Source organism: Panthera pardus, unplaced genomic scaffold (genome assembly GCF_024362965.1).
Source record: "Panthera pardus isolate Hobbes unplaced genomic scaffold, ASM2436296v1 HiC_scaffold_17, whole genome shotgun sequence".
Lineage (NCBI taxonomy): Eukaryota > Metazoa > Chordata > Mammalia > Carnivora > Felidae > Panthera > Panthera pardus.
This window is the reverse complement of record NW_026526732.1, coordinates 110,151,704-110,176,744: the sequence shown is the minus strand read 5'-3', so window position 1 is coordinate 110,176,744 and position 25,041 is coordinate 110,151,704. Positions and strand designations below refer to the sequence as shown.

The window sequence follows — 25,041 nt, the reverse complement described above, 5'->3', positions numbered from 1 at the left end:
TTTTCCCATCTTTTTATTGGGCTTTTGTTTCATTTTTATCGAGTTTTGATAGAATTCCTTTATTAGACAGGATTTGCAAACATTTATCCCTGTCTCAGGTCTCTTTATTCTCTCAACAGCTCTTTGGAATGGAATGGAATGGAGTCCAATTTTATGTATTTTCTTTTGTGGATCATGAAAAAAATCAGGAGTTTATATCTGTGTGAGTTGGTTTCTGAACTCTCTATTTTATTTCATTGACTGTTTTTTGTGAGCTGTATACCACACTGTTTTGATTACTATAACTTTATGACAAGCCTTAAAATCAAGTAAGTGGTATTCGTCCTACAAATACTGACTTTTCAACAAACATCCAAAGACAATTCACAAATGGTGGTAGAACAATCGTATATCTGTATGTAAAAAAAGAATCTTCAACCCAACATACATAAAAATTAAGTCTAAATGAATCATATGTTTAAATGTAAAGCCTGAAATTATACAACTTCTAGAAGAAAACATAGCAAGAAGAGTGTTTTTTTGCCTCGGGCTATGCAAAGATTTCTTAGGTAGAAAAACGAAAGCATTACCCACAAAAGAAATTTTAATAGAAGTTCTTTCTGCAGAAGAAAATGAAATCGCTCAGGAACATGGATCTGTATTAAAAAAGGAAGTGCATCAGAAAAGAATAAATGAAGGGATAAAATGTTTTATTTTGGAGGTCCCTGCGTGGCTCAGTCAGTTGAGGGTCCCGACTCCTCATTTTGGCTCAGGTCATGATCCCGGGGTTGTGGGATTGAGTCCTGCCCCGCATCGGGCTCTGTGCTGAGTGTGGAGCCTGCTTAGAATTCTCTCTCTCTCCCTCTGCCTCTCTCTCTCTCTCTCTCTCTCTAAAAGTAAATAAATAAAAAGAATATTTCACTTTGAATTGTTCTAAAAGATAACTACTTGTTTAAAGCAGTAATGTAATCATGTATTTATAATGTGGATACTGAAATGAATAACAGCACTTTCCCAAGAGACGGGAGAGCAAAATTAGGAATAATGTGTTATAAAGTACCTGCAGTGCACATGAAGCAGTTTGGTATTATTTGCCGGTGGGTTTAATTTTTTTTTAACATTTATTTATTACTGAGAGACAGAGAGAGACAGAGCATGAGCGGGGGCAGGGGGCAGAGAGAGGGGGCAGACACAGAATCCAAAGCAGGCTCCAGGCTCTGAGCTGTCGGCACGGAGCCCGACGCGGGGCTTGAACTCCCAGACTGTGAGATCGTGACCTGAGCTGAAGTCAGACGCTTAACCGATGGAGCCACCCAGACACCCCGATTTGATGGTGGATTTAGATGATTAAAAAATGTATGTTGTAAATGCTGGGGCAACTACTAAATCAGGTGTCTTTTGGGGGTTGCCTGGGTGGCTCAGTTGGTTAAGCATCTGACTCTTCATTTTGACTCAGGTCATGACCTCACACACAGTTCAAGAGTTTGAGCCCCGTGTCAGGCTCTCACTGACATTCTAGAGCCTGCTTGGGATTCTCTCTCTTCCTCTCTCTCTGGCCCTCCCCTGCTCGCTCTCGCTCAAAATCAATAAATAAAAAATGAAATAAAACAGGTGTTTTTTAAAGTCTAAATGATACATGAAAAGAAGAAATAAAATTGAATCACTTAAATAATTAAACCCAGAGAAGGCAAAAAAGAGAATTCAAAAAAAGGAAACAGAGAAGAGATGTAACAAATAGAAAACAGTTACCAATTTTATATTTGTCTCTTTCTCCTTTCAGTTCTAACAGTTTTCACCTTCTGTATTTTGCTGCTCTGTTGTTAGGGGCATGCATGTTCAGGATTATTGTATCTTTTTGGAGACTTGACTCCTTTATCATTAGGTAATACCCCTTTATCTCTGATAATCTTCCTTGCTATAAATTCTGCTTTGTCTGAAATTAATATGGCTACTTAGGTTTTCTTTTGATTAGTGTTTTCGTGGCTGCATCACATTTTCTTTATCCCTTTACTTTTAATCTATCTGAGTCTTTGTATTTAAGAAGAGTTTCTTGTAGATTCCATGTCTAATGACCTTATTTCTTATCCATATCTGATCATTTCTGTCTTTTAACTGATATGTATGGGCCATTCATATTTAAAATGATTATTGATATGGTTGGATTAAAACCTACTTTTTTTTTGTTAACATTTCTTGTATGGCTGGCCTGTTGGCAATAAATTACCTCAGTTTTTATTTGCCTGAAATAGTCTTCATTCTTTCACTTTGGGGGTAATTTCATTGGATATAGAATTCCATTTTGGCAGATTCTTTTTCTTTCAACACTGCAAAGATGTTTTCCCCTTCTCTTCTTGTTTGAATGGTTTCTGATAAGAAGTCTTCTAAATTCGTCTCCTTGTTCTTCTGTCGGTAAGATACTTTTCTCTCTGGCTTCATTCAGGATGTTCTCTGTGTCCTGGTTTTCTGCAACTTAAATATGTCCAGTCGGGTTTTCTTGTTGTTAATTATTTGCCTTTTTGGTATTTATCCTGTTTGGTGTTCTCTGAGCTTCTTGGACTTGTGATTCGGTGCCTGCCAGTAACTTTGGAAAGTTCTCCGCCATGAGTTTGTCAAGTATTACTTCTTGGGATTCTTTCTCTCTAACCCCTCTCCCACTCAGGTGTGCTCTCTCCCTCTCTCTCAAAATTAATAAATAATATCATATATTGAAAAAAAATTAATAAATAATAAAAACATTAAAAAAAAACAAATGTTACTTTTGCCACTCTTTTCTTTTCTTTCTTTCTTTCTTTCTTTCTTTCTTTCTTTCTTTCTTTCTTTCTTTCTGTTTTGCTTGGCCAAACATCTCAATTCTAGACACCCTAATGCTTGGTTTTTATCCTTCTTCACAGGGAAGGATTCACACAACAAAGCCCTTCACAAATATCGAGGAATGCTGTAATCATGGGACATGTTTGGTTAGGTCATTATTAGCAAGGTGGTTGAAGCCTTAGACTTCTTCTTCTGATTATTAGTGTCCCATCAATTATGATAACATGCAATCTCTACGCCACCTAATTAGAAAGACAGGATTTGCAATTTAGGACTACAGCCAGTATTTTTCATATACCTTCATGACATCCAGGCTGTCCTCTGTGGAGGCGTTGGGCACACCGTGTGGGTCCGAGCTGTTCACCATGACCACCATTGTGAGGCTCAGACACATGCGCTGTGACATTATGACACTGTTACAGACGTGCAAGAGGAGAGACAATCCGTAGCGGAAGGAGCAAACACTTGGAACTAAGAAGTAAAACAGAAAGTGTGCATTGTTAACACAGCTGAGGTAAAAACAGACAGTAACTTTAGGAAGGGCACTCGGAAACTTGGAGCCATTCTAATATTATTTACTATACATTTTATATTTTATATATAATATATACTTATATATTATATACATACTGTATATAGGTAATCGCACAGTTCGTGGGTTCGAGCCTCACCTTGGGCTCTGTGCTGACAGCTCAGAGCCTGGAGCCTGCTCGCGATGCTGTGTCCCCCTCCCTCTCTCTGCCCCTCCCCCCCTCATGCTCTGCCTCTTGGCCTCTCAAAAATGAATAAACATTTAAAAAATTTTGTTTAAAAAGAAAGGAATTAGGCTTTTAAAGGTCGATACTGTATCCAGCCAGCTAGCCAAAAGTCACTGTTGTTTCTAAAAATACATCTGCTGTTTGGGTTAGGTTTTCTACGTGGGGAATACACAAATAGTGATGATTTCGTTGGTTCTTTGGCGATCCTCGTTCTTTAATTTCCTGTTCTCCTTGGATCAGAACCGCCGGTGAATTGTTGGCCGCACTTAGCATCCCTGGTTTTCATACCGTGGTTCCTGATTTACACGGAGTAGCTCTGATGTTTGTACATTTCAGACAACGCTTGTCGAAGGCTTTGTTGTGGATGTGCTTTCCTAAGTGTGTTTTCTCTTGCTGTGTAAAAAAAAGTCTGCAAACCTAATGGCCTAAAACGACACCCATTTGTTAAGACAGTTCTGCAGTTGAGAAGTTTTAGCACAGAGTTAGCATAGTACACTTAAGTTTTCTGCTCATGATCTCAAAGGCTAAAATCAAGGGATCAGCCAGGCTAAGTTCTCAGCTGAAGGTTCTAAGCAAGGATCTATTTCCATTCTCGCTCAGGTTATGGTAAGGATTCAGTTGTCTGTGGATACGGTACTGAGGTGGCCGTCTCCCTGCTGGCTGTCGGCTGGGAGATGCTTACAGTTCCAAGCGGCTGTTCCTGTGACTTGTCGCGTGGCTTCCTGCAGCTCTGAAACCAGCCCGAAAGAATCTGGCTTAATGTTGAACCCTCTCACACTTGGACTCTCCCTAGCTGCTTGGTCTCTGACCTCTAGACCCAAGTCGAAGGGCTGGGTGATTTCCTGGATGATTTCTCTATTTTAAGATCAGCTCATTTGGGACCATGTTTAAATCTGCTAAATCCCTTCAGGCGGCACCTAGCTTAGTGTTTGCTTAAATAACTTGCGGGAGGTGCACACACACCGGGGGCCAGAATCTTAGGGGTAGTCCTAGATGGCTAGCCACCACAGTCCACCCTCTGGTCCTTAAAAGTTCATGTTCATCCCCCATGCAAAACACATTCACCCCCTTCCACGGTTCCTTAAAAGTCTCAGCTTATACAATATCAGCCCACGTCCATTGCCTCCTCCATATCTCATTAGCTCAAAGTCACAGACCTCCTCGAAATGATCTTAAACCCATGTGAAGGAGGTTCCTAGAAATAACCCCCGCTAGGGCACGGTATTTCTGTATCTGCGGACTTACGAAGGGGGAGACAAGTTACGTGTCCCCAGTACTCCGGCCACACATGCTGCGGCACCCTGGACACTTGCTACGGCTCTCCCAGTTCCAGAAGGGGGAGAGAGGGTAAAAGGGCATTGCTGATTCTGAAGTGTTTTGAAGTTCAGCTAAACAAATGTTGGATTTGCTGCTAAGTGGAAAAAGAAAAAAAAAAGGCAGTAATGCCTGGAAAATTCGTTTTCTGCACGGCTCTCCCTTTGTAAACAGATAAAAATAGTAGGCGAAATATATTTAAAATAAAATATGTCCTTAAAAGTATGGATGATCTGCCAGGAAAAATGAAATACTCAGGCCGAGGGTTCTGTGAAGACGGACTCCTCAAGGCATAAACTGATCTTTGAAGGCAGATTTTTTTCTCTGAAAGCATTTGATCTCAGTGTCTTTTGTTTGTTTTTGTTTCTGTTTTGCCTCCCAGGGCTTGGGGACAACAGGAGTCAAATACCAATCCCCAGGCAATGGGAGGGGTCTGGTAAGAGACCTTCTTCTCAGATACTCAGATGCCGGACACCTCCTGGCTCAGTGAAGAGTGAACACACCGACACACAGCCTTGCCAGGGGCACTGCTGAAAATTTCGCCCTGCGCAGACAGGTCCTGGAGCTCAGCAGAGGGAAGAAAACCATTCAGTCATCAGCCAGTCCTTCCTATGGCTTGTAGCCTAAAACTGACTGTCCAGGGGCCATCAGAAAAATGTCTCCAGCCGCACATGGATGCACACACCCTGAGAATGGCTTGCTCCAAAGCTTTCTAAACCTCATCTTTAAAATCAAAAGGAAAGGGGCGCCTGGGTGGCTCAGTCTCAGGTTAAGCGTCTGACTTCGGCTCAGGTCATGATCTCACGGTTCCTAAGTTCAAGCCCCGCGTCAGGCTCAGTGCTGACAGCTCGGAGCCTGGAGCCTACAACGGAGTCTGTGTCTCCCTCTCTCTCTCTCTCTCTCTCTCTCTCTCTGCCCCTCCCCTAATCGCATTCTGTCTGTCTGTCTCTCTCTCTCAAAAATAAACATTAAAAAACATTTTTAAATAAAATCAAAAGGAAAACGAATGGACCTGGAAAACTAATAGGAACACTGGGGGGAAAAAAATCCCTGGAGGAGAGAAAAAAGCTTCCAGAGAGCCAGGGGGAGCAGGCCTCATGTGCAGAGGAGGGTTCGTGTCACGATCGTTGGGGGGCCTACCTCAGTTTATCCACTTACTCCAGGAAGAACCTGAGGAACACACCGCAAGAGCCTGACAGGAAGGAAACGTTAAGCAGAAGGGCAGAATCAATGATAGATGCGTGTGAGCTTATGTGGTTTATGTGCTTTTATGTTTATGCGTTTTATACACTCCTATGTAAATTTGAGTATCGATAAAGCGGACAATAGAAAAATGACCAAAATCACAAAAAAGCAAAAATAATACAAGAAGAAATGTGAGATGTAACAGACCCCTCATCTTTACATAAATTATTCCTTGCCCCCCACCCCCCACTCTTCTGGGATTCTGTTCCCTAGGACACGCACGCAATTCTAAGACCATGGTGCTACTTTCTTCTCGTCCTTTCCCTGCCCGACTCAGAATAACAGTTTTCAGTAAATATCCACGTGTTGATGTCCAAGGATGCGGTGACTCAGGACCATTCATCCTGTCTTCGCTTCCATCCGTGTCTTTCTCCTTGAGACAGGGCAAAAGTAGTTGACCTCTTTCTGGTACCCTCCACCATGTGATTAAGTGGACGAGTGTGTAAGAATTGAAATAATACGAATTGTTTTTATTTAGGGTTTTTCTTTTTTTTTTTTTAAGTTTTTCATTTATTTTGAAAGAGAGAGAGAGGCAGAGAGAGAGGGAGAGAGAATCCCAAGCAGGCCCCGCCCTGTGAGTGCTCAGAGCCTGACACGGGGCTCAAACTCACGAACCCGTGAGATCATGACCCAAGCCGAAATGAAGAGTCAGATGCTTAATCGACTGAGCCACCCAGGTGGCCCTAGGGTCTTCCTAATGGAAAACTTATAGCAGGACGAAGGTTTTCACCTCTTTTCCCGGACATTCCTAAGGCCCTTTATGTGTTTTCATGGAAAAACGTGCTCACCCAGAATCTGTGATGTCATGTAAGAAGGAGAAAGCGTAACCAGTGAGACAATAATTTCTACCTTTCCTAGGAGAGAACTGGTTATCCATCTGCACGAATGGGATTCCGGTTTCTTCTTTTCTTGCTGCCGGGTTTGGTCTCCACTGCAAGAGCAAAACACTTTGGTGCCAGCGTAACAGGGAAGAACTGACTAAACACCACCCAGTACTGCCTTCTGATTTAAAACACGCATCACAGGGAAACGCTGCATACACCCGCAGCCACTCACCTCAATCACGTGTTTCCTCTGACGCTGCACTTGGACGCTTCGTGGGTTGATTAAAAATATATAACCCCCCTGGAAACTATTTTTAAAAAGAATAAAAACCCTGCTAACCCATGATTCTATGTCCCGTGAAAATATCCCTCAAAAGTGAACCAACCGAGCAAAAACTGAGGGAATTCGCTGATGGTAGACCTACCCTGCAAGGAATGTTAAAAGACGTTTTATGATTGCATTTGTAGAACAAAAAATTAAAGATGGTTTTCAGGCAGGGAGAGATTGGTAAAGGGCAGAAACTCGAATGTACCAAAAAAGAACGTCCGAAAAGGAGTAAGTAAAGGTAAAATAAATTATTTTTTCTTCTTGCTTAATAGAGCTGGAAGAGAACTCTCTGTGGGTTAATTTCTCCTTCTCACAGGCAGGCGGATCATTCCGCACAGGACTTTCCCCTTGGACAGACCGGCCGCTGCTGCTCTGTCTGCCCTTAACCGTCCGCAGACGCTGGTCCTGGGCTCGTCTACAACTTTGACGTTCGGCCCCATCCCCTTAGATGACCGGATGCTTGAAAGACAAATTCCTGAGGTTGGATTTGCAAAGTATTTGTGAGTAAACAGCTGGTCCACCAGCATTATCATTTGCCAAACTGTCTGCGTGGCTGCTGTTTATTTCAAAATACACGCACAGACACACCCACGTGCCACACGCATCCTGTGCAAGCACACACGTGCTCCGCGCCCACTTACGAACGCATCTCAGCCCACACATACAAACTCCAGCACAGACACCGCAAACATACTTCTGCATAGTTTCCACCGTACGCACCACAGACACCCCCACACCACTCACACAACGCCACGCAGTGCACAACACGTGGCTTCTCTTTCCTTGTCTGTCCACACAACTGCTCTCCTCCCCTTAATCCCTAGAAATAGGTTCTTTTTACTTTCCCTTGGGAAAAATCTGTGGAAATAGATCTTGCCCCCAAATTTCCCCAGCTTGCTAAACTGACAGGATCTTTAACGGAGAAGCCCCCCCCCCCACCCCCTCAACCATCACTCTGGGGAACTGTTAATTGCATTTAGTGAGTAGCAATATAAGAGTGAGACTGACCTGATTCAGGACAGAAAAGCAATTCCTTCTTCCCTTGGATGACTTTGAACTTTTCAAAAGTACTGAATTTCTGGATTTACCGATTTTAGCCCCACTAATCCTTCACCGAATCCTCATGACGACCTCGTTATGTCAAAGTTAAAAGCTTAATCTTTAACTTTCACCTTTCCTTGAGTCTTCAGGGGAGGAGTATGACTGTTAGAGTCTTCCAGTGGACTAGAAACGTCCTGGAAATCCGCCATCAAATTCATGACCGTAGTAGACAGCATCGCTAGTCTCCTGCCAGGAGGGAGAGAACCAGCCTGGTAGTCAGTGCTCGTAGGACAGATGTTTTCTATTGAGGATGGATCTGGATTCACAGTACCACTCCTACAGGAATGCTGTGGCTTTTTACGCCCCATAAATGCCCCGTTAGCTTTTTGCCAGCCTGCCTTCCTTTTTCCCTTTTTTTCCCTTCTCTCTGTCTTGCTTCCCTTCCCTCCCCTCCCTTCCCCTCCCCGCTCCTCCCCTCCCCTCCCCTTCCCTCTCTTTTGCAAAGGCCACATCTGTCTGACATTCAAGCTACTCAGAGAGAGATGCATTTTATTAAAGTATATCCTGCAAAGGGAGTGATTTCCCCATGGCTTCTGCAATGAGCAAATTCTCCTGGTTCCGCCACCTCTCCGTAGGTATACCCGAGAGTGCTTTTACCTTGGAGTTCTGTGAAGGCAACCTACTGATCAGATAGGAACATCTGAGCTCTTAAATCGGGGATTTTGGACGATAGTTTCTTACATACATAAGATTATTTTTTTTTTAAAGATGTGTGAGAATGCTTATAAAGTGCCTAATACATGTTTGGCACTTAGCAGACACTACAGATTGAATCAGTTATTTTCTCTCTAAAGAAATGCTGAAGACTTTTTTTTATGATGATTTATCTTTGAGAGAGAGAGACAGAGCTTGAGCCGGGAAGGGGCAGAGAGAGGGAGACACAAAATCCGAAGCAGACTTCAGGCTCTGAGCTGTCAGCACCGAATTTGACACAGGGCTTAAACCATGAACCGTGGGATCACGACCTGAGCCGAAGTTGGACGCTTGACCAACTGAGCCACCCCGGCGCCCCGGGAAGTGACAAAAACTTTAACTTGCTTGCCCAGGAGACTTTGATGTCGTATACATTCAGCTGGATTTTTTTCCTTGTGAGAATTCCAGATTCTGGTTTGTACGGTTTGAGGGCAAGGCTGGTGGTTTCTGGCATTTTCTGACCATTTAGTGGTTAAAAGCCCCAGATCACCAGTTGTTCAATGTCCATGTTTTAAGTAAACAACGTTCCCACTTAGTATCAACGTCTCTGCTTCCAGTTACTGATTACCCGGAGGGGACTATCCTTCTGTGTGTTGGCTCCAAAGCTTTCTGTTGCTCTGTGATATGCTTTCAAATCACTGCTGCGTTCTACATTTGGATTCTGTGCTTTTCTTATTAAGTTTTTAGATGTAACATTATATTGGAATTTTCAAACGTGCAAGAAAAGTAGAACAGTCTAATATAACCACGTGCCCATTAATCAGTAATTATCAACGTTTGGCCACTGGAGATACATATAGACATATCTCCAATGTTTGTTTTCTGTAGTATTTTAATATTTATTTGTTTTTGAGACAGAGACAGAGCATGAAGGGGGAGGGTCAGAGAAAGAGGGAGACACAGAATCTGAAGCGGGCTCCAGGCTCTGAGCTGTCGGCACAGAGCCCAACGCGGGGCTCGAACCCACGGACTGCGAGATCATGACCTGAGCCGAAGTCGGACGCTCAACCGACTGAGCCACGCAGGCGCCCCTGTTTTCTGGAGTATTTTAAAGTAAACCTCAGATATTATGTTATTTCTCCCATAAAAAGTACAGCATGGATATATAACTCATTAGTGCTTTAAAAAAAAAAAAACATAACTAGCATGCTGATAAGCGCTTCTAAAAAACAGTAATCCCTTAATACCATCCGAGAGCTAGTCATTATGAAAATGTTCCCAGTTGCTTCAGAGTTGTCCTTTTACACTCAATTTATTTAAATGAGGCTCCAAACAAGATCTGCCTGTGGCACTTAAGTGTTATGACTCTCACCTCTCCTTAATTTTGTGACCGTTCCTTCCTTCACTTTATATTTGCTGTTACTTAAAAACAACAACAACAGTCGTAACAAAACAAGGCCATTTGCAGAGTGACTTTCATAACTGATTTGGCTAATTCCTTCCTTTTAGTGTCGTTTGATAAATTTCTTTATCCCTTAGAGCCCGAAAACTGCTCGCATATGGAGAGGCTTGCTTAGATCCAGGACAAGAAGAACTCATGGGGTGCCGGAGACTTCCACGGTGGCGGCCTGTCTCACTTTGAGTGACATAAGATTGCTCAGTGGGTTCAGATATTCTCAGCTTGATTGGAAGTTCTCAGCCTATGGCCTTTGCCCGTTGTTGGTAAATGCTGAATCAGTAAAAGATCTGTTATTTTATTACAAGTTGCAAAATGGTGATCTTTCGAATTCTATCATGCCTTCTTTAGGTAGGAGCTGGAATTTTCTACAAAATAAGAAATTTGCCTAGTCTAATATTTGGCTACCCTGAAGTACAGATTTCATAGGAAAGCCAAGATACTTTATAAAGTTGTAGAGTAATACTTTAGTGCCTTAGCAAAGCTAACCAAGGAAAATTATGACCTCTGGGTTTTCTTGGATGTGTTTCAATCTGCTGAGTCCCTATTTTTTGATGCTTAAATGGTCTCTTCTTTGGCCAGTAGGAAGCTATTCAGGCCGATCTCTATTGTCCTTAAGACCTGACCTCGTTGTCTGGGATAGTGTCCTTGTTTTCTAACACACACACACACACACACACACACACACACACACGCACACGCACATTCCAAGCTCCTCTAGCGTATTTCCTGTTCTCAGACCTGGGCTTTCTCATGGAATGCGGGTTCCTTTCAGTAGGAAAAAGCATCCAGAGACCACACTCTAAGCATTGAGTATTCATTGCTCCTAGGTCCCATGGCTTTTAGGTCTTTTCAGTGGAAGGACTTCAAAAGTTGTTGTTTTTTTTCAGTTACAAACTCTGTGTGTTATTTCCAATTCAAATGAAATGTTTGAGGGATTTTTTAGAACCTCTGATTTGATGCTCTTGACTTTTTCTCTTACATTGAACATCTTGATTCCTAATAAACATAATTTCTTTTTTGTTTTATTGTAATGTACCTGTATACTTGTTCAGTGCCTACCCTGAAGGCTCAACAAAGGCATGGCACAGCCTCAGAACCTCTGGGGCTTCAGTACAATAGTCCTGTCCCTTTAGTACTCATGGTGACAACACGAAGAGCTTGTCATTAGCACGGGACATCCTTATTAGAAGGACATATTTTGACAGAGACAGACATGTGCAGAGGGAGAAGATACGAAGATGCAGGGAGAAGGCCATCTTCAAGCTGAGGAATTCCGGAGGCTACCAGGAGAGAGAGTCACGGGACCGATTCTCCCTCAACGCACGGACAGAATGGACTTCGCCGACATATTCAGACTTCTCTATCTGTGAGACAAGAAATTATGGCTTTTCAGCCACCCGGTTGGTGGCACTTCATAATGGCGGCCCCAGGAAACAAATCCACATGCCCGCTTGATTATCTCGTTATCACCACTAACGTGTCCCAAAGTCAATTCGTTATCTTCCCTCTCAAAAGGATTCCTCTTCTTGCAGTCTCCGGCCGGGTGTTCGGACCCTGTCTGTGCAGTCTCTCAGGTTAGAGACCCCGACTCCTTAGTGTCTCTCTTCTCCACCCCGGCTCTTCCCACCCTGGTTCAGTCCTCATCACTGCTATGCGGACCACACCGCAGACAGTCATTTAATAGACTTCCCGGTTCTGGAATTGGGCCAGAGTGTTCTATCCAGAGAGAAAATCTGTGCCTGTCACTCTTGCTTTGTGGGATACCCCTCAAGCTCCCTAACGTGGCAAACATGACCTTTATACACTGGTCATACCCCCCTCCCTAAGCTCCTCTTCTGTTCTTTCCCAACTGATCATGCATGATTTCTTTCAGAATCCATCCTGTTGTTTTTTGTGGTTTTTTTAGGTTTATTTACTTTGAGGGAGAGAAAGCAAGCACACAAGAACATGGGTGGGGCAGGGGCAGAGAGAGAGGGAGTCAGAGAATCCCAAGCAGGCTCCATGCTGTCAGCACAAAGCCCGACGGGGGCTCGATCTGATGAACCGTGAGCTCGTGACCTGAGCCAAAATCAGTCGTCGGGCCCTCCACTGACTGGGTCACCCAGGCACCCCAGAATCCATCCTGTTTCTTGTTCCCATGCTTTTGTACAAGTGGGGCTCCAATGTGGGGAATCTTACCATAAAACTCCCTATTTAGCTCAGGAATTCCTTGCAGAAGGAATTCCCTCCTCCCCCACCATGCTTTTCCACATGGGATCGTAACCATTCACGTAGTCTCCCCTAACGGACGGTACGTTCCTCTGCCATGTGCCTAAGACCATGCCCTGGCAGCCATTATGTCTGTCCTCCACACTGGACTGGAGAATCGTGACTCTCCGACCTCAAGGGCCTAGATTCGAGACTGGAGCAAGATCTCAGTAATTGTTTTTGGATTTATTCAGATTTGACCTCTATCCTCTTGCCGTGGCTTTTCATTCAGAACTGTGACCATCACGTCACCTCTGTATGAAATGACTTGCTGGCCGTCCTGTCTACACAGTGAAGATCACCACGGGGAGCAACTGAGGAAATGGCCCTGGCCCCTCTGCACGTGCTCTAACCCACTGATACCTATAAATTACCATTTTACAAACATGTTGGTCCATTTCATGCTGTGAACTTTATATATGATGGAACCACTGACTTGGCTGGTTCCCGGAAGGAAAACATGCAGACTCACACCAGGTAGGTAATTCGAAGACGGTGTTAAAAGAGACAGTTTACACAGGATTGGGAATGGAGTGAAGGCAAAAAAAAAAAAAAAAAAAGCCTGAAAGCACAGGAGAAGAGAGAAGCAACCAGAATGTGTGGAAGTCCTGCCAGTCAGGTGCTCTGAACAGTAGAGGAAGCGTCAGCCACCGGCAGACCCCACAGGAGGGACCGTAGAGACAGAGATACTCCCTGTCCTCACTCTTCAGCTTGCATTGAAAATCCAGCAGAGGCCAGTGGACTCGGGAGTGTGGATACAAAACAGGTCAGCTTGCCGGGGCCTAAGCCGGGCGAAGAGTGGAACACACAAAGGCAGGGGCGTGTGGACCGTATCCGATCTAACAAATACAAATTAATACTCCCTTTTACAAATAGGAAAAACTATTGTCCTCGTGAGGTTACGTCCTCAGATTCAGAGCCTCAAAACACCGATTCCTGTTTTGAGATCCAGAAACTGTGAGTCTGGCCAGTTAGCTCTGATACAACAGTTCTTCTAAATCCACCGGGAATTCCATGAAGATGACAACTTTGTTCGTGGCTATCACTTTATTTGAATTTTCACTCATTGGATATTTTCCCCCGGAGGAAATCTTAGCGACATAAAGAACCGATCTCAGATGTGAAAAGAATGGCAGCAAACAAGGTTCTCTCCCCTGGTCTTCGCATCACCGAAGGCTTCTCCTTTGTGAAGAGAGGTGCCCAGTGACTTTCCATCCTACCTAGGTGAGATAACTAAGGAAGAAAAAGGACGTCGAATTAAAAATTTCAATAGTGTTCCTCTAGTTAAATGCATAGATGAAACCACTGTCCTTTACCTTCATAAACGAGTGAGTTTCCTGTCCTTAGCCCAGTCTTGGACAACTGCATCTCCAAATATAAGGTAGAAGATCAATCCTGATAGGTTAATGGCAAACAACAACAGAAAGACATTTCTCCATCCGAATTCGGGATCCTGAGGACACAAAACCTCCAGTAAAGTTTCCTCCTCCATCCTTTTTTTGCTACGAGCCCATATTTATAGTTTAGAAGACCATATTTGCTAATGGCTCTCCATGTAGACGTTCATTTCCTGCAAGAGGCTTGATGGTTGGAAAGAAAGAATTTCAGAGTGCATTTAGAATATTCCTAATAAATGGGATTTGGGGACCTTTACAATTAACCTACAGAACTGCGCTTGTCACTATTTATCGAAGTGCCATGCGTTTTCTCTTGTGTGCAAATCATGACACGCCAAGTACGCTAAGAGTGTTTTCTTCTTGCGTTGCTGTGGCGTGGGGGAAACACTGCAGGCTCTGGAGCTAGACGGGTCTAAGAAGGAAGAATTCTGACTCTGCATCCTCTCAGCGGAAAGACTTGTTCTATCAGATTTTCAGCTTTATCATCAGGAAGTGAGGATCACAGTATACCATTCTCATAATGGGCATGGGCATCAATAATTAAATGCGATTACTGCGTATGAAATACCTACAATCATGCCTGCGTGTACGAGACACGTCAGCACATCTGCTTTTACTATCTGTCTGCTTTGGGATGGTTATGCAAATGAAAATTTCACCGCGTTGCCAAAGACGTGGCAAGTTGTATCGGGGCATGGAATTTACCATCTCACGACATCGGTACGGCTGTGTGATTTCAGTTTCAAAGACTGAATGTTGCCAGGGGATCATCACTTCTTTGGCTTCAGAACAAGGAAAGACTGAGGTCACGAAAGGAATCGTTCTACATTTTTCTCTGCCAGGTTGACCTCATGACAAAGTTACCCACAGTTTGCTTTTATTTTCTACGACGCGAGCACATGCTTTAGGGACGCTACTAACTTTACGAATGGATTTGGCAGAGCATCTTCAGAGTCCTTGACCCGAACACCCTACCTGACTGAGGAGAAACCCGCTGATGGTGGATGCCAGGATAGCTGCTGTGTATCCGAATTCCCTTGAGGCTCCCATGAGAAAACTGGAATGCCTGTGGGTGACAGGAATGTTCCAGGCTAGATCCAGAGATGCTTCATGGTATCCTTCAGCCTCGCTCGTGTAATTACATCAGAAAGGACTTGCACTGTGTACGTTCAGTGAGAGGCACTGAGACGAATCAATAACCCCCCTCTCCCCACATCCCTGAAAAAAATGGCCACAGGTCCATCTGTGGTCCTTGCCTGTGATTTATTCTGTCCCAAAGTTTGGGGCTCCCAGAAAGCTTCGGGCTAAGTCTTTTTCAGAATAGGTGAAATATAAGAGTGGAGATGACCATCCTACCTCGGAGCAATGTCTAAGGCGTTGATATAGATCCCTGACTGACAGAAGGGGGTTAACCCACATGAGACTACAAGGAGGGTCATTGTGGTGACGTAGTCAGGGGTGAGGTAGGACAGAGCCACGAGGAGCACTGAAGAGGGGAAATTTCCTAGGAATGAGGAACAGACAAATTAAACAATGAGATACACCTTTGGCTGTTGTATTTGTATGTTTTGTGAATCATCTGACCCTCAAGCCCTGTTCTTACCAAGAAATGTGGCAATTTTCCTCACGGTAACGAGCCTAAAATTCTTGGTCAGGAGGAAATCTGCCAGTTGGCCTCCCAGGATACCAGTGACCCAGGAAATGATAAAAGGAAAGGCAGACAGGAACCCATTCTGAGGGGGAAAAGACGTGAGTAAATCATCATAATAGGGGTGGTGAGCCCACACCTTTTTTTGAGAAACCACTGATAATCATACTGACAACCCCGAAGACAACCCTGAGAGCGGGGGAGGAGCAGAGAGAGAGAGAGAGACAGAGGATCCAAAGCAGGTTCTGGGCTCCGTGCTGACAGGCTGACAGCAGACAGCCAGATGCAGGGCTCGAACTCACCCAACTGTGAGATCATGACCTGAGCTGAAGTCAGATGCTCAACCGACTAAGACACCCAGGCGCCCCTAAGGCCATTCTTTCTTTCTCATTTCTTTTTTTTTTTTTTTAATGCTTACTTTATTTTTAAGAGAGAGAGAGAGAGAGCATAGCATGGCCAGGGCGGGGGGCAGAGAGAGAGGGAGACACAGAATCCGAAGCAGGCTCCAGGCTCCGAGCCATCAGCACAGAGCCCGAGGGGGGACTTGAACCCACCAACGGCAAGATCATGACCTGAGCTGAAGTCAGATGCTCAACCGACGAAGCCACTCAGGCGCCCCTGAAATCCTACTTTCTTAACAACATCAGGAGCCTTTTCAGTCATGTCCTTAGAGAAGCTACCAGCGTGAGTGTTAAATATTAGATCATTTCGTGGTAGGTAGTAGAGGATACACTTTCCTGGATGGAACCATTTGTGAAGACGAAGTGATTGGTGAGTCATGCGCGCTGGAGAAAGGCCCAGAGGGAAAGGCACTCACGTCTCTGATATTAATGTTGAACACCGAGCTGATGTAAGTTGGCATGTATACAGTCAGTATGGTGATCATCCACTGATGGCTGAAACTGCACAGACAAATGGCATACAGGGGTAGAGACCTGAGCATGGCCTTGAACGGAAGAGGCTGCTTATGAGGGCTGACCTGGAAACAAGCGTACTGGTTAGGACGGTAAGATCTGGGCCGGGCCCACGCGTGAGCTTCGTCACCCCCTCGAAATGCAGAGGCCGACGCGAGCTCTCTGCAGATGGTCGCAGCCCTTACGTGTACCTGTTGGGCCAAGGAAGATACGATATACTCCCTTTCTGTGACGCTTATCCATGGGTGAGAGACGGGGTCATCATACACCAGAACAAACCAGAGAAGGCAGTAGACGAAGCCAATGCCTCCTGTAAGCAGAGGATAAAATTGGTTACCATGCCGGTTTCTGCTTTCTGTGGAAATTTCTTTTATGTTGGCACATTTTCGAGCGCAAGTCCTGGGACAAGCCCTTGCTCATAATATCCCCTTTGCAAGTCTCAAAAAAAAAAAAAAAAAAAAAACGCACGAATATCACAACTTTCTAGAACCCTCTTTTTTTTTTTTTTTTTTTACATCTCTTGATTATTCATATGTATGGAAATCACAGACCCTAGGACTTGGTTTTCTCAACCTTTTTAATATTATCAAAGGAAAGCTGTCCCTTTCAGCGCTTTCGACGGTAAACGTGTAGGTTTTCGCATTAAGCAACCCTCCAAGTTCTCCACGGACGCCAGCTTGGCTCACCTTTGACGCTAACTACTGGTAGTTGGCACAGACACTGCAGGGGGAGGGTTCAGTCCCACAAGGCTGCCCCCCACTTCAGATGCCAGTCACAAGCAGTGGGTCCCCGGGTTACGCACGCTTCTGACTTGACTGCAAAGGGGGGGTTCCTACAACCCCCTCTCAGTTTTGATAATTTGCTGGAACATCTCACCAAAGTCAAGGAAGCATTTACTTACATTTACTTAAGTCTGCCAGTTTGTTACAAAGGATATTGTACAGGCTGCAGATGAACAGCCAGACAAACAGGTACACAGGGCAAGGTCTGGAAGGGGTTCTGAGCACAGGAGCCCCTGTGGAGCTGGGATACGCCACCCTCCCAGCACATGGAGGTGTTCACCGATCTGGAAGATCCCACGGTTCAGGGATCTTTAGGGAGGTGACATCACGTAGGCATAATAGATTATTAACTCATCCTGCAGCCTCCTTCCCTCCTGGAGGATGGAGGCTGAAACTTCCAAGCTTCTAATCGGGGTTTGTTCTTTCTGGTGCCCAGCCCTCATCGTGAAGCTGTCTCGGGTCCACCAAGAGCTGTCTCATTAGGACAAAAGATGTTCATAACACTCAGGCAATTACAGGGGTTTTAGGAGCTCTGGGTCGGAACCTGGGGACAGAGACCACATCCACATTTCTTAACTGTGTCACAATGAGCCATTGTAACAGGTGTTCAGAGGTTCTCTCATTCTTAATTGCATTCCCCTCATGATGAAAGATGTTGAGCACCTTTCCATGTGTTTACTTTCCCTCTCTGAAGCATCTTTGCCACTGCTAAACCATTTTTTGTTCTGTTTTCTTATAATTGAGTGTTGAGAATTATTTACACATTCTGGATAAAAGTCCTTATTACATATGTGTTTTGCAAGTATTTTTTCCCTGTCTTTATTATCCTAATAACGGCTCGTGAAGACAAGTTTTTACTCTGATGAAATCCAGCCTATCAGTTTGTAATTTTACGGATCAAGCCTTTGGTGTCACGTCTAAGAAATCTTTGCCTAACTAGAGAGCAAGGGTTTTCTCATAGGCTTTCTTCTGGAAGGATAGTAACTTCAGATTTTAAAATTAGGTCCAGGATTTATTTTGAGTTTGTTTTTGTGTAGGGTATAAGACTGGACCAAAGTATCCAGTTTTTGAGCGACATCTTGTTGAAAAGCCTATTCCTTTCTCCATTGGATTCCCTTTGCATCTTTGCCAAAAATCAACTTACCTTTTATGTGTGAGTCTGTTTGGGACTGTGCTCCGCTGATTTATTTTCTGCCAATATGCCAACACTGCCGTGTCCCGATGGCATAATCTTCTGTGTCTTAACATCGGGCAGTGTGAGTCCTCCAACTTTGTAACTCATTTGCAAAATTATTTGGCTCTTCTAGAATCCTGTTATTTTCATGAGCACGGTTTTCAGGGCATTGGTCTTTCCCACCTTTTGTCGGGTTTATTCCTATGTTACGTACTTGCCCATGCTATTGAAAACGGTACTGCTATTTTTAATTTAAATTTCTTAGTCTCTCAACTTTGGTGTGGCGAAAAATGTCCTTATTTTGTCCGTTTTTGACATTTTTCCCCCCAGAATTCTATGTTGACGGTTTGTTTCTTTGTTTGTTTTCCTTGCGGGACGTGAAAACTTTTATTTCACTGCCTTCCTCCTTGCGTTGCTTCCGACAGGAAGGCTACCCTCTTCACTGTCTCTGTTGTTCTGTGTGTGATATGTATTTAGCTTTCACTGCTTTTAAAATTTTCATCTTTATCACTGGCTTTCAGCCATCCGGTTACCTATAACTTGGTGTCGTTTTCTTCATGTTGCCTGTGCTTGAGATCCATTGTTCTTGGGTCTGTGAGCGTGTAGTTTTCATTGACTTTGGCAACCCTTCACCCATTATTCTAACATCGGTGCCAGTTCTGCGTCCGTTTTGATTGATCTTTACTCTTCTTGTTACAGGTTGTGTTTTCCTGCTTTTATGTTGCCACGCCTGGTAATCTACGATGGGAACCAGACATCGTGGATGGCACCGAGGTGGGTGCTGAGTGTCTTTGTCTTCCTCTACCAGATTTTTGAGCTTTTTGTCTGCGCTACAGTTAGCTTGCAGAGAAATAGTTCGATCCTTTTAGGTCTTGTGTCGTCATTTGTCAAAGGGCCCCCCAGGGCTTCCTCTGGAGCCGCTGGAGAAAGAAGGCAGTGGCCATTCTGCCCAACTGCCTCTGAATTGTCAGTGTTTTCAGTCTGTCTTGTGGAAACAGACTCTGTCTCCGATTCTTTGCAAGTCCTCGATTCTGTTCTTTAATCTTTTCCAGTGATTTTCCCCACCACGGGCTCAGATGATGTCTTCACGCACGTGCCCCACAACTAACCAGGTTTCCTCTGTATGTCGTTGCCTTTATTGGGTGCTCTTTCCTGCCTCGCACTCTCCCGGCTTTTAGATTTGTCTCCTCAGTTCTGTTTCTGCTGGGTTCCCTCTTCTTGCGCCCTGCCCTAGACCTCCAGGTTGTGGTCCCTCCTCACCTTCGCCTTGTTTGTGTTTAGTGTTTTCTCTCCTTTTGGAAACTTGCACCCAACCCAGGCCCCTGTCCTGATGCACTTGATGGGAGAGAAAACCCACAGCGGTGGCTTGCTCTCTGCGCGTCTTTCTTTCATCTGTCCCAAACCACTGCTCTGCAAGCCTGTCACCTGCAGCCGGAACCGGGGACAGGGGGAGGCGGGGGTGGGGGGGGGGGGCGTTGCGCATGCCCAACCACTGCGTGCTAATGATGCTTTATGGCAGATCGATAGCATCGCAGACTGATCCTTGGACACTCGCCCTGAATATGAAACCCTGGAATGGGGAGAGAGCTGCTTACCAAAGATATAGAAGACAAAAGGCCACCCGAGGGTTTGGCTGATGATGCCACCCAGGAGGATGATGGTGAAGGTTCCCAGCATCATTCCTGCAAAGAGACAGAGTAACCTGTGGGGCTGTGGACCGCCACTGGATAGACACCGACAGAATGACGGATGATATGTTAACGTGGTGTCACCAACCATAACCAGACTAGCATATCAGAATACGTGAACTTCAGATTTATCACTTAGTTCTCCTGAGGGCCCGTTTTTCTGGCAGTTCCCTAATAGCATTGCAGACAACAGCCATGCTTCTTCCTCCCGTGTTATTTTAATTTTTAATTACACAAGTCATGTGACATATGCTTATTGAGAAAGTAAATTATCACGAAGCAGAGTCCCGCGACGTGCCACCCCCGTCCGTTCCCACTCTTGTCTCTAATGTTAACCATTACCTGTTATGTGATATATCGTTGCATAGCTTTCCTCCCTGCAAACATATATAATATGTATCTACACAGACACTTACCTCTTTGTAAAGGCATTTAAGCGACATGCAGGCAGAAAGCTAGATTTGTCTGTTACGGTGCTAATAACACTTTTGATTTCCCTGGCTTCACAGAGCATTCTCATACATAGTAGGGCACCCTTCCTTCCAACAACTTTTCCAAAACTAGGCTATTATGTGTTTTTATTTTCCAGATTAACATCAACTTGTCAAATTACAGATGCGTGAGTTTTTATTTGTTTGTTCCTTTTATTTATTATCTATTTATTTAGTTTTTAATTTAATTTTTCTTATTTTTTAAGGTTTATTTATTTTCGAGAGAGAGAGAGGATTCATAAGCCGTGTTCATTAACGATAAGTAATTCACTAAGAATGACATGTTTGTCTTGGAATGTAGATAGAAAAAGGTGGAAGGAGCAGCAGACACATAATACTAAGTAGGCAATAATTATAAACACAAGACTCTAGCTGTTCACGGGCATATTCAATCGGAGATGTGCGGGAACCAGAGAAAAGTGTGCACATCTCTTCCCAACTCGGCATTCAGTGATTTGAAGTTGCTGTCTTTAAATCAGCCATGATGGTAGTATTTAGAGCACAGAAATTGAGAAATATTTTGAATCAGCTTTTTTTTTTCTTCCTAGAAAAAGCCTGTTTACCAGCCCAGTGGTGGTGACTTGTGACAGTGGGGGCCTCATTCAGCCATCCGCTGGGAATTCCCATTCTGGCCCCCAGACCACTCTGCCTGTAGACGGAAGTAACACCCCTGGCAGTAACAGGTTCTTTAGCGACTAAGTGGAGGCCCCCCCGGCCCTGTGTCTCTCGCTTAGAGCAAGCGTGTGTCACTGGCCCAGGATGCCGCCCCTCCGTGGGCTCGCTCGCCTGAAGCCCAGCTCTGGTTCTCCAATCCACACCATCAGCGGGCAGGATAATGCAGCAGACAGACGGAGACAGGGTGTTCGAACATTCAGCACGCGTGACCCAGGTAGGGTGATCCTTCCACCCGCTTTACCTTAAACGTGTTCGGTTACCCGATTTCCCACCTTACATCTCACTCTGTGCTTCGAAGTAGTTTAACTGTACAAATACGGTGCCTGATTTGGCCTGTGAGCCTGTCTGCCCCATGACCTCTGGGACAGCTTGCCAGGGGGTGTACTTGGGGCTGACATTGCATCAAGGCGATTTCCTCCCTAACAGACACGCTTTATTCGTTCTGCATTTGTGTTTCTAACACTACCCGTGTGGCTGTCTGAAAATCGCAGGGTTTTGGTTTTTTTTCTATTTTCACTGCCGTATGATAAACCATCATCTTCAGATTGTGTGTGTGTGTGTGTGTGTGTGTGTGTGTGTGTGTTTCTATTACCTATGAGGCCTGCCTCAAATATGAGATACCAGTTCTGTTTTGTCTGCTTAGCCTTCCTCCCTTAAGTGGCTACAAAGTTTCCTGCCTCTAGATGTGCCTTTGTGGTTCCTTGGAGAGAAAGACCTAGTACGTTTTGCCCCAGAGGCTGGCAGTACTGGGCCCTTCCACCGTGAGGTGTCTTTGTGGGAAGTCTTCCTTCAACCTCACGGGATGAGTCCTACTGCTTACCAGTGCAGCCTGTTGAGAAGTCCTAGAATCACCAGAAATGGCCATTTCTGTAAGAACTACGGAGGCAGGTGGGTAGGCTTAGCCCATCCCACCTAGTGATGGGTTCCTCCAATGGCTTCCTGTTGGCCCCTTAGACAGCCATTGGATCTGTGCTCTTCTGAAGCAGAAAAGGTTTCTAGAGGCCAGTAGAGACTACCTTCTTGGGGCCACTAAGATGGTCCCTAACACCCAAAACACGGAAGCCTCTGGAACTTGCAGTCTTCTAGATTCCCAAGATTCTCCTAGTCAGTTGACCTGTTCCAGGGGCACTATGCCTATAGAGCAGGAAACGAGAGGGAGGGAGCAGCTACTTCTACAAGGTCACCGTCTTCCTTCCCAGATTTTAAACTTTTCTTCCATGCTTTCCATGGAAGGCCGTCTCCCTTCATTTAGGTATCCAGACCACTCACTGCAGTTAAAAATATTAGCGATTATACTCTTCATTACCAACGACTATTCTTATAGCAGTCTGGTTTTTTTAATTACTTTTTTTAAATTTTTAATTGAAGCATGGTTGATATTAGTTTCAGGTGTACCACATAGTGATTTGAAAATTACACACATTACAAAATGCCACAGTAAGCATAGTTACCGTCTATCCCCATACTAAATTAGTACAACATTATCGAGTATGTTCCCTAGGCCGTACTTTTCATTCCCTTGACTTATTTATTTTATACCTGGAAGTTTGTATCTCTTAATCTCCTTCCCCTATTTGGCCTATCTCCCACCCCCACCCAACCTCTGGAAACCACTGGTTGGTTCTCTATATTTATGAGTCTGTGTCTCTTTCCTGTTGTTATTGTTATTTGGTGGCGCTTTTAGATGCCACGTACAAGTGAGACTGCACGATACTGTCTTTCTCTGTCTGACTTACGTGACTTAGAGAAACAGCCTTTTGGGGTTCATTCATGTTGTTGCAAATGGCAAGGTTTCGTTCTTTTTGGTGACCAAATAATATTCCATTATGTGAACACACCATATCTTCTTCATCCATCCATCTATTGGTGGACATCTGGGCTGCTTTCCTATCTTGGCTATTGTAAACGATGCTGCAGTAAACCCAGGAGTGCATATGTCTTTTGCACTGGTGTTTTCATTTCCCTCGGGTAAATACTCAGATGTGCAGTTATTGGGTGGTATGGTACTTTTATTTTTAGCTTTTTGAGGAAGCTCTCTCCTGTTTTCCACGGTCGCTGCACCAATTTCCATTCCTACAAATAGGACACAGAGATTCTCTTTTCTCCACATCCTCACCAACCCTTATTATTTCTTGTCTTTTGGATGCTCGCCGTTCTGACGGTTTTTTCTTTTTAAATAAACGTTATGATACGTGGTCCCTTAGATCTCTCCCGTGGTATTGGTTAATCATGTAAAAGTTTCTTTTAATTTCTTCTTCATTTGGATTTGTTCTCACGGTTTTTGAGTTTGGTCTCTCTCTTTTGTGCTCTTGTTTTCTTTAAAATGTTTGAGGTTTTGTGGGGGGAGGGGGTCAATCGCAATCCTTGAGAAGCCCCATTAGTCAGCTGCGATGACGGATGTGAGTTTCCTCATAGACCAAATTAGTGGACTATTCCCCTATCAGTGGATATGAGCTCTGGTGACAGAAAATACTTCTCCAGGGTTGTAAAGGGCTCTAGAGGGTCCAGAGGGGGGTGAGATCAGTCAGCGTGTGTGTGTGTATGTGTGTCTTGTTTTCTGGGCTTGAAGAGTCCCTGACTCCCTCGTGATCCGTAAGTTAGCTGGGGAGTTACCCCAGTTTTCTTATCCAGAAACTACTTCATCAATCTCCTGGTTGTTAGCCTTATTCTTTCTGTTTTTCATTCTTCCCCAATATTTTTAGAATATTCATTCCAGATACACTGTCCAGGCAAATCATGATCAGAACAACTGAGAACTCTGCCAAAGAAGATTAAGTTAGATCTGTGCCTCATACATAGAATACCAATATAGACTCCCAGTGTATTAGAAATTTAGGTATGAAAACGAAATCAGGCAAGTTCAAGGAAAAACGTGGGTGGATGCTTTTGTAACTTGTCCATCTATGACTCAAAATCCAGAAGCCATAAAAGAAAAGGATGATCAATTTAAATATGCAAGAATATATTTTTTACACATAGGAAAAGTCATTATAAGCAAAGCCGTGTTATAAATGACAACTTGGGGAAAAATAACAGAAAGCGGGGCACCTGGGTGGTTCAGTCGATTGAGCGTCCAACTTGGGCTCAGGTCACGATCTCAGGGTTCATGAGCTCGAGCCTCGCGTCGGGCTCTGTGTCGACAGCTTGGAGCCTGGAGCCTGCTTCGGATTCTGTGTCTCCCTCCCTCTCTGCCCCTCCCTCCCCCACTCGCACTTTGTCTCTCTCTCTCTCTCTCTCTCTCTCTCTCTCCGAAAAATAAACATTTAAAAAATTAAAAAAACAAAACAAAACTAAAAGTCATGGCACAAAGGATCCATCTCCTTAATTTATAAATATTTGGTCACCGCTGAGGAAAAAAGAAAAACACATTCAACAGAGAAATTCTCACGTACCCCAGAGTTAGAATGTTGGATCGAGTGGACTCTTTTCGGTTATGTGTTTCTACCTGATAGAGCGAGGGTGCAGAGGCGGCTTCGTTCACATGGAGGACCCCATCTCTCCCAAAGCGCGTGCTGGCCCCCAAGTATCGAGCCCTGAAGTCAAAACAGTTAGAGCTGTTGGTATGTGGTGCCA

The 25,041-nt window shown here is 44.4% G+C and overlaps 2 protein-coding genes across 5 annotated transcripts in view; both read right to left on the bottom strand.

Moving 5' to 3' along the window:
• Window positions 1-8,706, bottom strand: part of SLC17A1 (solute carrier family 17 member 1) — a 34,739-nt gene extending 26,033 nt beyond the window's left edge. The window contains exons 1-3 of the mRNA XM_019425312.2: window positions 8,268-8,706; window positions 6,957-7,038; window positions 3,089-3,261 (exon numbers count right to left, since the gene is read on the bottom strand). Coding sequence (XP_019280857.2) covers window positions 3,089-3,261; window positions 6,957-6,984 — 201 coding nt within the window. The 5' untranslated portion in view covers window positions 6,985-7,038; window positions 8,268-8,706. The remainder of the gene's footprint in view (window positions 1-3,088; window positions 3,262-6,956; window positions 7,039-8,267) is intronic.
• A 5,021-nt stretch (window positions 8,707-13,727) lies between these two features.
• SLC17A3 (solute carrier family 17 member 3) overlaps window positions 13,728-25,041 on the bottom strand; it is a 29,975-nt gene continuing 18,661 nt past the window's right edge. For 3 of the 4 annotated variants that reach the window (XM_019425306.2, XM_019425305.2, XM_019425308.2), the window contains 9 exons: window positions 24,914-25,001; window positions 20,210-20,296; window positions 16,850-16,968; window positions 16,562-16,723; window positions 15,700-15,829; window positions 15,453-15,600; window positions 15,072-15,162; window positions 14,016-14,152; window positions 13,728-13,932 (listed from right to left, as the gene is read on the bottom strand). In XM_019425306.2, coding sequence (XP_019280851.1) covers window positions 14,018-14,152; window positions 15,072-15,162; window positions 15,453-15,600; window positions 15,700-15,829; window positions 16,562-16,723; window positions 16,850-16,968; window positions 20,210-20,296; window positions 24,914-25,001 — 960 coding nt within the window. In that variant the 3' untranslated portion in view covers window positions 13,728-13,932; window positions 14,016-14,017. The remainder of the gene's footprint in view (window positions 13,933-14,015; window positions 14,153-15,071; window positions 15,163-15,452; window positions 15,601-15,699; window positions 15,830-16,561; window positions 16,724-16,849; window positions 16,969-20,209; window positions 20,297-24,913; window positions 25,002-25,041) is intronic. The other variant, XM_019425307.2, reaches the window with a different exon arrangement.